This window comes from Rhagoletis pomonella, unplaced genomic scaffold (assembly GCF_013731165.1).
Source record: "Rhagoletis pomonella isolate Grant_MI unplaced genomic scaffold, Rhpom_1.0 Rhpom_scaffold_00007, whole genome shotgun sequence".
NCBI lineage: Eukaryota > Metazoa > Arthropoda > Insecta > Diptera > Tephritidae > Rhagoletis > Rhagoletis pomonella.
Window position 1 is genome coordinate 55,953,864 of NW_023458561.1, and position 12,920 is coordinate 55,966,783.

General features: G+C 39.7%; 1 protein-coding gene across 1 annotated transcript; it reads right to left on the bottom strand.

The window, feature by feature from the left end:
• LOC118743908 lies at positions 1-7,039 on the bottom strand (the record flags this gene model as incomplete). The annotated part of the gene is given in 15 exon segments (XM_036476669.1): positions 1-211; positions 273-565; positions 629-1,167; positions 1,233-1,418; positions 1,510-1,663; positions 1,734-1,877; positions 1,939-1,989; positions 1,991-2,161; positions 4,878-5,034; positions 5,108-5,400; positions 5,478-6,016; positions 6,087-6,272; positions 6,368-6,521; positions 6,592-6,735; positions 6,817-7,039. Coding segments are annotated over 15 exon segments (3,423 nt in total), but the record flags the coding sequence as incomplete, so codon positions are not given.
• Between the last annotated feature and the right edge of the window lie 5,881 nt (positions 7,040-12,920).

Here is a 12,920-nt window from a genome sequence, read left to right on the forward strand (position 1 = left end):
GTCAGGCGAAGGGGATGGTGACGGTGACGGTGACGGTGACGGTGAAGTACCAACATTGTAGACATCATCCCACAATTTCATTCTATCAATATTCGAAGTGCTGCCGGTTTGGAAAAGTTCAGGACTCTTCACGATTGATAAATATTTACAGGCGCCTTGCTCAAACGAGTCCTTTGTGCATGCGCCAATAGCCTCAAGCTTTTTAACATTTCTAAAAAGAAATAACTTCGTGATTTTAAGGTGTGCAAAGCAAAGTTTACACATCAACTAACCCAGTTTTTGCAAATTCCACATAAAGATCCACATAACGTTTAACAACAGCTGCCTCGGGCGATGTTATTGAGTAACCCTTTGAGAATGTTCTTGATGCCCTGAACAGGAATAGTGCATCATCGTAGTGCACAGTACTGAAGTTTTTATTGCTGTCAGTAAATAGTTTTGAATAAGAATACGGTCCACGGTAATCGAACTTTATCATGCCTTTTAGATTCTGCGCACCCGCAGAATTCAAATGGGATTGAATAGTTTTGTAGGTAGGGTAAATAAAACTTCCATCGCCTAAAAGCTAACCGAACAGTACGTATAAGTATGTGTCCCTTTAATGGTATAAGTTTGTTTGTTTAGTTACCTCAAGAAAGCCATCCAATGTTTTGTCGTTCAATTTATGTTCGCCATTCAGATAGTTTTCGATTATCTGATTTAAAGCGGCTCCATCAATGGTATCTGGTAGTTCTAATATGGTGCGCAACAACTTATCAAAGTCGGCATTGAATTTAGCGCGCAATGATGGATTTGTTGCCAGACGAAGTGCAATGGGCACGCCTTCGCCCTTCGATGGTACGTGTCCTATGATCCATGGTTTTTCTATGCTCAATGTAGATGGATCTGCCGTTAAAAATGAATCGCTCCATGAGCTTTGCTCAATGCTTGGGTGGAAAGTCGGCAATGGATAGATATTCCATGATTTCAACTTATCGACAGCTTTTAACAGCCTAGTTGGATTTATTCTCTGTAAAGCCCTTACTAAACCTTTCGAAGTTAGATATGCAGCGTCTCTTATGCCGACAGCTTCCGCCAATTCAATGACGTTCGATGTTTGATTGTCAATGGGCTTAGCAAATGGAGAGTTTGCGGCGCCACTTATCAAAATAGCGTTTCGGAATAAATCTGTAATGTGCAAAGTGGTTAGAAAAAAAACCCTTGTTTCCATATTTTATCCATCTACACAAAACCTTTTGAGGCAGGACTCAACAAGTGATAATGTGCAGCTGCAGCACCCGCGCTATGTCCAAAGATAGTCACACGATCGGGATCACCACCGAATGCACTAATGTATTTTTGAACCCATTTGAGGGCTAAATTCTGATCCTTGAGGCCGAAATTACCGGGCATTTCTTCGTCGTTAGTACTAAGGAAACCTACATTTATGTAAGAATATTATAAATTAGACAGGAAAAATTAAATGAACTAGCATATCAGTTATGCTCAGTCAGTCCATGCATTTCTTACCAAATGGGCCTAAACGGTAAGCTGGTACAACCAATATGACATCATCTGTATCCATGAAATACTCCGGTCCTTCGGCTTTAGGACTGGCAGAGCCACTGAAAAATCCACCTCCATGAATATAAAACAAAACCGGTAACTTCCTATCACCTGAATTCTATGGTAAAATAGTTGGTAAATTAATGGTTTCCATAGTAACAAAAAAAAATTTCTTATATTACTATTACCAAAGGACGGTAGACGTTCAAATACAGACAATCCTCTGATCCGCTAATGCGAGCTTTGGTATCGATATAATCTTTTTGTATGCAGTCTGGCTTTGGATTTTTAACAGAAATTGTGCCTTTCCACAGCTGGACTTCTTGCGGATTCTGAAATTCGATACGATTCGTAAGAAGAATTTCCTTTCGAGCATGCCTTCCTTTAACTTACACTGAATCTTAGTTCATTAGTTGGCGGTTTAGCATATGGTATGCCCAAAAAAAGCTTCGTATAGATTTCTTTGAAAGCCTCGCTCATATTTACCAACGACACAACTCGAGCGTCCGAGGCAAACTTCTGGTGCTTCTGTTCGTATTAGGCCAATAATGGACCAAAACACCGTAAATACTAGCAACAATTCGTTTAGCTTCATTTCCCGACAATTGAATGCAATCTGAAAATGAAATACGGTAGCATGTGAATTTGAATTAAGGCTTTTATACGTTTCGGGAAGCGATTAGGCAAATGAGTTTTTGTATATGTATATGTATGTATGTATGTACGTCGATACTGTACTATAGATTCAATAGTCATTATAGATTAACTAATTTTATGCATGTGACTTACAAAATGTATCTAGTATGGAGATAAGGATTTCAAACTTTATTGCTCCTAAAATATAGTTAAAATGTTAATATTCGGTATTAGTGTATAATAGGGATGTAAAGAAGCATCGATGTATCGAGCAACATCATCGTGGTCGTGGCTTCAAACATCGCCGTTTGCCGATGTTTTTATGAATCCGATGTTAAGTCAAAACATCTGTAAAAACTTCTGTAAAAACATCGATATTTTTTATTCGATACATCGAACTACCATCGATGTAATTTTTCGAAACATCGATTCTTCAAGCATCGATACCCTAGTACATATGTATATAATTACTTATGTTTGAGCTTGAAGACAGGTTTATGAATTTTTTTTTAAATAAAATTCTGTATTAGCAGGTATAGCTGATGTTTCTGAGGTCACTACACTTCCCCATCAGACTACTCGTGACTTCGTCGTCATACCAGATTGCAGAAAGTGAGATCGTTACAACTTTGACGTGATTTGAATTTAAACCTCCAAGCTGGAAGTTTTGTATGATTTATCCGAGCTGTCATGTGTTATATGAAAAGTAAGAATAAGCCTTAATCGCTCATTCAAGTTGCTTCATAAAAAGTCCAACGATCACCCCTATTTGAAATTACGCTTGTGACAATCCTCTGTTGCAATAGAGCGTATCAAAGACACTGCGAATGAGCAGATGTCTTCAGTTGTTTTGTGGCTTGAGCCTTATATGCCATAAGACACTTCTAATTTCTGAAACCGACGAGCAATTGTTAAATTTGAGGGAGATATTTATATCCATAGATCGGTCTACCCTTCCAAATGGTATGCGTCTATTAGTGGCATGTGACGCTAATTCACAAAAAACGATGTTCGGTGTCACCTTCGTGAGAACTAGCTATATGGTAGCGATTGATCTAGTTTTATTCAACGAAGTAAGGGGGTCTTGGAAGAAGAATCTCTGTATTTGATAAAAGAAGAATGACATATCTCCCTAAATTAAAAAAAAAAGTTAAAATCAATTGAAGCAGCGACCCGCTAGGTAACGTTTACGTTGAATGGTTGTTATGAGAACGTATGTACTATACACTAAGATCTAACGGTTAGTTTTAAGTCTCCAAGAAAGTCTGATGGATCTTATACCACGTCGCTACTGAACACTTACACACTATACACTCTTGAAACCCATTTTCCTGATAGCACGACGGGAATACTATAGAGTCAGTGAATTTTTCTTTAGCTTCTTGTGTTTTATTTAAGACTCCTAGCCTGAAAAGTGTGTGAGAAACAAGTTGTTATGTGCTCTAATAAGAATTTTTAGGGACTGTCTGACATTTGGCCATGTTTCCCCGACTGGAGAAGGCTAATTTTGCCCTGGCATTTATGCTTAAGAGCCTGGAGCACACAGTTGAAAAGAACAGTATATCTCAAGTTTTTGTGAGCGGTCTCCTTACTTACGAATATGCATACCATAGTTGTATCAGGGCAGAGTTTGAAATAGCTTGCCGTTAGGATTGTATACACTCACTTCTTGCTTGGTAGTTCTGTTTTATATTTTTATTTGTTTACCCAGAAACAACGTCGGCTGCTCTGCATAACATACTTTCGTAAAAAATGGTGCCGACAGATAGCGCTGGAGTCGAGATATTTAGAGAATCCGTCCGAGTAGTGCTTCTGCAAAATAAGTTGACCCAAAAATAGATGGCGCTGGAATCAAGATATTTAGATACGCCCTCGGAACCATTATAATCGGACCACTATAACATATTTCTCTCATACAACTATTTGTTCAGTTATTGGATTTTTTGTTATAGCTCATCCATTTCTGCAGCGAGGAACATGAAATTTCACAATATTTTCATTAATTGTCAACAGAAAGCTTACAGCGGAAATGAGTAAGATCGGGTCACTATAACCTATAGCTTCCACATAACTGATTGTTCAGATATAGGATTTTACTTTAAAGGTCCCTCATTTGGAGTAATTCGTCAAGATCGCTGCTGTACAAGCTCTGTATATCTCCTGTACCACTGATTGTTCAGATACAACTTTTGGCGACATAAATTCTTTAGGCAGGTAGCTAATACCATTAAATTGTGTTATCGGTTTACATATCGATCATATGCAGTAGTGAAAATCATTTCGATCGATGCTTTATAAGGCATATCTTCCATACCAATGTTCATATGCGCTTTATTTTATAAAACTCCTCTATGTATGCAGTGAACATTTTGTTTAGCTCCCAAGCAACTTATTTAAAATGTAGTATTCGGTTTACGTAAAATTTTCTGACTAATTTTCCTGAAAGGTATGTGCCGCTCGGCATAGCCAAAGGCAGCACTGCCCTTACTACTTTATTACAGTTTCAGCATTGAAGATTTTTAATGTGCACAAAGTCAAACACTATTGAATCGGAATAAGTATACGATTTTTACAAATTTTCTTAATCCACATTTCCATTGATCTACACAATTAGTACTTGGATTGTGACCGGATCATGGACGATCATTGCAAGGTGAATTTGACGGAGTAGCCGAAGGTTAAGGTGAAGCACCAACTTTGTATACATCATCCCACGATTTCATTTTGTCAATATTCCAAGTGCTGCCGGTCTGGAATAGTGCAGGACTCTTCACGATTGATAAATATTTACAGCTGCCCTTCTCAAATGAATCCCTTGTGCATGCGCCAATATCCTCTAGATCGCTTACTTTTCTGAAAAAAAAAATCATAATAAAAATCGCGTCGTCTTAAAGTTCGCAAACCAAAAATTTGCCCATTAACTAACCCAGTTTTGGCGAATTCTACGTAAAGTCCCACATAACGTTTTACCAAAGTTGCCTCAGGCGATATTAATGGGTAATTCCGTGGGAATTCTGCCGGTACCCTAAACAGGAATAGTGAATCATCACCATGCGCAGTACTATAGTTTGCATTGCTGCCCGTATATGTTTGTGAAAAAGAATATGGTCCACGATAATCGAATCTTATTATGCCTTTTAGATTCTGCGCAACGGCAGAATTTACATTGAATTGAATGGTTTTGTAGATAGGATAAACAAAACCTCCGTCACCTACAAGCTAATCAAATAATGTTCATAAGTATTAGTATGTATTGTTATAGTTGTTATTCGAATTGTTTTTTTTTGTTTTATTACCTCACAAAAGCCATCCAATGTTTCGTCGTTTAAGTTATGTTGACCTTTCATATACATTTCAATTGTCCGATTTAATGCGGCCCTATCAATGGTATCAGGAAATTCTAACATGACACCCAACAATTTGTCGAAATCGTCATTGAATTGTGCGCGCAACGAAGGACTAGTTATTAGACGATTTGCCAAGGGTCCGCCTTCGCCCCTTGATGTTACATGCCCAATTATCCATGGCTTTTCTATGCTCAATGACGATGGATCTGCGGTTAAAAATGCACCATTCCATGAGCTTTGTTCAATAACTGGATGGAATATGCCCAAAGGATGGATATACCATGATTTCAATTTATCGACAGCCTTTATTAATACAGAGGGATTTATTTTTCGTAAAGCCCTTACTAATCCTTCCGAAGTTAGGTATGCGGCTTCTCGTATGCCGACAGCTTCCGCCAATTCTATGGCTCTTGATTTCGGATCTGTCAAAGGTCTGGCAAATGGAAGGATTGCCGCACCGCTTGCCAAAATAGCGTTTCGGTATAAATCTGTAGTGTGCGGAGTAGTTATACATATATGAATAAACTCTTTTTTTTTTTTTATATATCTACACAAAACCTTTTGAAGCAGGGCTCAGCAATTGATAATGTGCAGCTGCAGCGCCAGCGCTATTTCCAAAGATAGTCACACGATCGGGATCACCACTGAATGCCGAAATATATTTTTGAATCCATTTGAGCGCTAAATTCTGATCCTTGAGGCCGAAATTGCCGGGCATTTCTTCATCGTTAGTACTAAGGAAACCTATATTTATTTAAGAATATTATGGTTATAGCAAAATATACAATATATACAGGGAGTTTGGTTCATGTTTTCAATGTTGTCAATGCATTCTTTACCAAATGGGCCTAAACGATAAGCTGGTATAAGCAATATAACATCGTCTGTATCCATAAAGTATTCCGGCCCTTGGGCTTGAGGACTAGCCGATCCACTGGAAAATCCACCAGCATACAAGTAAAATAAAACCGGTAACTTCTTGTAGCCTACATTCTATATAAATATAAAATCCTTTATTAAATGCATTCGCATTGTACCATCGAAACCCATCCATTAATATTACCAAAGGACGGTAGACGTTCAAGTACAAACAATCCTCTGAACCCTGGATACTGGACCCCGCCTTCACGTAATCTTTTTGTATACAATCTGGCTTTGGAGTTCGTGCTGCAAGTGTGCCTTCCCAAAGTCCGTATTCTACAGGATTCTGTAATGAATGCGCCAAGTAAGTACATACATGTCCGCGGTTCGTAAGATTTTCCGCGGAGGATTACTTCCTAGCACTTACACTAAATCGTAAATCACCAATAGGCGGTTTGGCAAATGGTATGCCTAGAAAGCCTTCGAATAGACGCTTTTGAAAACCTTCCATATATTTGCCAATTACGCAAGACGTGCCATTGAGACAAACTTGCGGTGATTGCGCTCGTACTAGGCCAATATTGAAGCAATGCACTGCAAATACTGCCAACACAGCGTTTAGCTTCATTTCCGCGACAATTCAAATCGATCTGAAAAAGAAATGAAATAACATATGAATTTGAATCAAGGCTTTTATACCGTTCGGGAAGTGATTAGGCAAATGAAAACTAACTGGACGTGATATGTATGTGTCTTCGTATATGTGTACATTTAGTTATATTATTGCATTTATATTATTAGTTATTATAGATAAACTATTAGATAAACAATTTTTATATGTTTGATCTTCAACAAATTGCCCTTGTTTGTATCAACCCAGTAAGCAGAGTGACAGTTTCGATTTTATATTAGCATTTTAATACATATAGGTTTCTAAAGGGATCAATGATTGAATCCAGATTCCAATGCATCATTACTAACCCTCCATCTTAAACCAATTCGGTGGGGCAACTCCGACTTATTCGGTTTAATGGCTGACTGAAGTATGCAGTGTCTGTTCACCAGTAGGTGCAGCTGCAAGCGGTTATCTTTCTTGGGGCAAGCGGCTCACTATATAAACGTTTATTTGGTTGCGAAAAATGAATCAAATTTAGTGAAAAATGAAGGCTCTAGTGAATTGTAAACATTGTAAAAATAAAATGCCAATTTTGAACCACTGTGCGACGCTACCTCTTCTATGAGCGCTTGGAGCGCACGTACGAGCGCTGCCCCCGTCATGATATCAAAATCGTGCTTGGCGACTTCAATGCCAGGGTGGGCAAAGAAGGGATCTTTGGAACCACCGTCGGAAAATTCAGCCTCCACGACGAAACGTCCGACAACGGATTGAGGCTGATCGACTTCGCCGGGGCCCGAAACATGGTAGTATGCAATACTAGGTTCAAGCATAAAAAGATCCATCAAGCTACCTGGCTGTCTCCGGATCGAAAAACGAGAAACCAAATCGATCATGTTGTGATAGACGGAAGGCACGCTTCCAGTGTTTTAGACGTACGCACACTCCGAGGCCCAAACATCGACTCGGACCACTATCTTGTTGCAGCCAAGATACGCACCCGCCTCTGTGCAGCAAAAAATGTGCGCCCAAATATGCAAGGAAAGCTTAACGTCGAAAAGCTGCAATCACAACAGACAGCCAGCGCTTTCGCTACTCGACTCTCACACCTGCTCTCAGAGAGCACTCTTCAACAAACCGACATATGCGAGCAGTGGAACCACATTTCCCGCTCATTAAGTACCGCCGCCGAAGAAGTAGTCGGATTTCAGCGAGCCCGAAAGAACAACTGGTACGATGAGGAGTGTCAGGAAGCTGCAGAGAAAAAAGATGCCGCCTACAGGGCCACGCTGCGATCGGGCGCAACGCGCGCTATGTGGGACCGCTATAGGGATCTGAAGAGGGAAGCGAGACGTATTTGCCGCAACAAGAAGAGAGAGGCAGAAATACGTGAGTGCGAAGAGCTTGAAATGCTGGCCGACAGGAGGAATGCCCGAAAATTTTACCAGAGAGTTAGGCGACTTACGGAAGGTTTAAAGACCGGGTGGCACTCCTGTAAGAACAATAATGGCGACCTAGTAACTGATGTCCAGAGCGTACTTAAATTATGGAGGGAACACTTTTCCGCCCTACTAAATGGCAGCAGCACAGAAAGTTGTGGAGAAGAAGAACCCGAGCCCGCAGTCGATGATGACGGAGTCGACGTTCCACCGCCTGACTATGACGAGGTACGTATAGCAATAACGCGGCTGAAAAACAACAAAGCCGCTGGAGCTGACAGCCTGCCAGCTGAGCTATTCAAGTACGGCGGCGAGGAGTTGATAAGGTGCATGCATCAACTCTTGTGCAGAATATGGTCAGATGAACGCATGCCCGACGACTGGAATTTAAGTGTGCTCTGCCCAATCCACAAGAAAGGTGACCCCGCCATTCGCGCCAACTACCGCGGGATCAGCCTTCTAAGCATAGGTCACAAGGTCTTATCGAGCGTATTGTGTGAAAGACTGAAGCCCACCGTCAATGAACTGATTGGGCCTTATCAGTGTGGCTTTAGACCTGGCAAATCCACCATAGACCAGGTATTCACAATACGCCAAATCTTGGAAAAGACCCGCGAGAAAAGGATCGACACTCACCACCTATTTGTCGACTTTAAAGCCGCTTTTGACAGCACTAAAAGGAGTTGCCTATACGCCGCTATGTCTGAATTTGGCATCCCCTCAAAACTCATACGGCTGTGTAAAATGACGTTGAGCAATACCACCAGCTCCGTCAGAATTGGAAAAGACCTCTCCGAGCCGTTCGCCACAAAACGGGGTTTCAGACAGGGCGACTCCCTTTCATGTGACTTCTTTAATCTGATGTTGGAGAAGATAATAAGAGCTGCAGAACTGAACCGCTCAGGAACAATTTACTACAAGAGCGTGCAATTGCTGGCTTATGCCGATGACATCGACATCATCGGTAACAAAAACCGCGAAGTCTGTTCTGCCTTTTCCAAGTTGGATAGGGAAGCAAAGCGCATGGGTCTGGTGGTAAACGAGGACAAGACGAAGTATCTCCTGTCATCAAACAAACAGTCAGCACATTCGCGCCTTGGCTCCCACGTCACTGTTGACAGTTACAATTTCGAGAAAGTAGAGAATTTCGTTTACTTGGGAACCAGCATTAACACCGATAATAATGTCAGCATTGAAATCCAACGTAGAATCACTCTTGCCAACAAGTGCTACTTTGGACTGAGTAGGCAATTCAGGAGTAAAGTCCTCTCTCGACGTACGAAAACCACGCTCTATAAGTCACTCATCATGCCCGTGCTGGTATATGGCGCAGAAGCATGGACAATGACAACATCCGATGAGGCGGCTCTTGGGGTGTTTGAGAGAAAGATTTTGCGGAAGATTTACGGTCCTTTACGCGTTGGCGACGGCGAGTACCGCAGACGATGGAACGATGAGCTGTATGAGCTTTACAACGATATGGACATAGTGCAGCGAATTAAAATACAGCGGCTCCGCTGGCTTGGTCATGTCGTTCGAATGGACACCGACGCTCCAGCTCTGAAAGTATTCAACTCGGAACCCGCTGGTGGTAGCAGAGGAAGAGGGAGACCCCCACTGCGATGGAAAGATCAGGTGGAGAAGGACTTGGCTTCACTTGGCGTTTCCAATTGGCGTCAGTTGGCACAGAGGAGAAACGACTGGCGTGCTTTGCTGAACTCGGCCAAAATCGCTTAGGCGGTTACAGCGCCAAAAAAGAAGAAGAAGAAGAAGAAGTGCGACGCTACGGTGAAAAGATTCTTCGACTGTTAATCGTGAGAGGAAAGCGAAGGAAAGAAGAGATAAAATTTTCGAAGTTTTGGTGATATGACTTTGTATATTAAATATCTTATCTGCTTTATAACTTTTTCCGGTGATATACTTGTGAGGAAATGTTTAGAGGCTATTAAAAGTAAGTAATAATAATTCATTACATACATTTAATAACATTTATTTATTGTTTTATAGATGCACAAGACGCAAACTAAAATTAGTATAATACATATGTGTATATATATGTATATACAAATATTTAAATAGCTCAAAACGTCAGAAAATTGTATCAGTAATCTTTGTGATAGTAAATCACATATTTATCAACTGGCTTTGTTTATCATCTTACATTTATTGTGTTTTATAAGAATTTAGCTTGCGCCATAAATCCCTATTATACAAATTGTTTTTTTTTTTTTACTTATTTATTATTTGCGTTCGTGTACCTGTTAATTATTGAAAGTTATCAAAAACTAGCAGGTTTTTGCGTTCGCGTACGCAAAAAACTTGCAAAGTAGGAGAGATTGAGAGAGCATAGTGACATTTCATTTTGAGGGGAAGCTACACGTGTACTTCATTTCATAATTGTGTACATTCAGAGTGGTATAAAAGATTGTATGAATAGCGGTGCGATCAACTATATACCTGATTTCGTTCAGAAAGTGTTGTTCAAAATGTATAATCTGCTTTTTTTGGTTTTAATATTTTATTTAAATGTCACTACCACAAAAGCAGACGCGCCGGAAGTTTGTATCGATGCACTCGGATGTATCGAGGGCATTTATAAACCGGAGAATGAAGTAGAAAAATATGAAGCCTTCTATGGCGTGCCATTTGCCAAGTCGCCTATTGATGACTTACGTTTTAGGGTAAAAAAGGAAATACAAAGTTTACGAAACGCGGATAATATATTTAATAAATGGTTTTTTCCCGTACCAGTACCAGTTGAGCCGTGGAATGGCACACTTCTAGCGAAAGAGCCACATAGAGAGTGTCTACAAAGGAATTACTCCGCATTTCCCCCTCAGAAGACGGGCGTAGAGGACTGCCTTTATTTGAATGTGTATCGTCCTGCGGTGAGTATTTTGCGTAAAATAGTACAGAGTGATAAGATTCAATTTTTTGTACATCACATATTAATACGAGCGGCACTAAAAATAAGTAGTCTAGCTAAGGAGAAAATAAGTTTTGTTGATTAAAATATTTTCTTATACGGTTAAGCAAAATATTGTCCAGCATGACTTGTACAATTTTGCACCCTTAGCACAAAGAAATTGGTGAAACATTTTTCGTGCAGTGCAGTCAGTACCTCTAAGGGTAAAAACATAGTGGTGAGCAAAGAGCATCGAGCAAAGCGTCGATTTAAAACGCATATGCAGTGTTGCCAGGTTTTCGGCATGAGAAAACGTCCCTCTTGGTCTGAAAAATGGTAATTTCCTACCCAAAAACGTCTTTTTCAAATCAATGTACAAAAAATTCGTCTTAATAAACTTTTATTGCATACAAAGGTACATAGATATGTACGTAAGGCATATTAAAATGTCATTTCGACAGAGCACATTTAAAATTCATTGTAAACTGGTTTGAGATCGTTAATATAAAAATCATTTTATACATATACTTGTGACCAGCTGATTAAGTCAACAAAATTTCGATCGATTTTGGCTGTTTCTCTTTTGTTAATTTAATGTTTATTATTTTTCTATAAAAGCTCAAGCTGATTATATAACAAACAAAATATAAATCCACATTTCAAACTTTGTGCTAAAGTTATAAAAAATCTGTAAAGTTTCAGCTAGATTTTCAACTTTTTTTCAGATTTTTTAGAATTTTTTTGAGTATGCAGTTTGATAGCGCATTAAATTTCAGGGCAATAACGCGCAAGTTTGAATGGGCAAATATTCGCGTTGATTTTTAATAATTTTTTTTTCTTGTAGGCATTTTTGGTTAGGGGGTCGGATGTCGAAAATGCTAAATTACATTCTGCTAAGAAGGAGCATAGCAATATTTCAGCCTTTTTTGCGTTCGTTACATTTTCAATGAAGTCTTAAAAAAGTCGCCTAGTTTTTTCTAACTTGTTATGCCGCTACAGCTTTTTTGATGCTTTTGCTGGCGTGCGTGTTGCAATAGATCAGCTTTTGCTGATTTGGCTTTTAATGTGTCTATTGCAAACATTACAATAAGCCTCGTAACCTCAAGTGTTTACACAACCAGCCTTTGAACACGGGATCCTTAGTCCAAGATCAAAAAAAAAGTGCGCGTACGCTTGGCTTGCATCATATTTAAGTCATCTGTGTCCAAAGAATAAATATCTTTTGAAGCAGCTGCTGCAAAACACAAAGCTTGTAAAGATTTTTTAAGAAAGTAATTCAAAATCAGTTCTACTTACAAGAACCTTACCGTCAAAGAGAAAATTTACTGGGAAGTCAAAAAACGTAATTTTTTACACAAAAAGCGTCCAAACGTCAACGGGATACAAAAAACGTCCAAATGACGTTAAAAACGTCAACCTGGCAACGATGCGCATATGTGTCAATGGGAGAGCGCATAGTGAAGAGCAAAGCGTACATACACGTTTGTTATTGAAGCTTTGCTCGATGCTAGCTCTTCGCTTAGCTCGCCGCTCCACTATGTTTCGACCCTAAAAGATGGTTTTTGAACCCG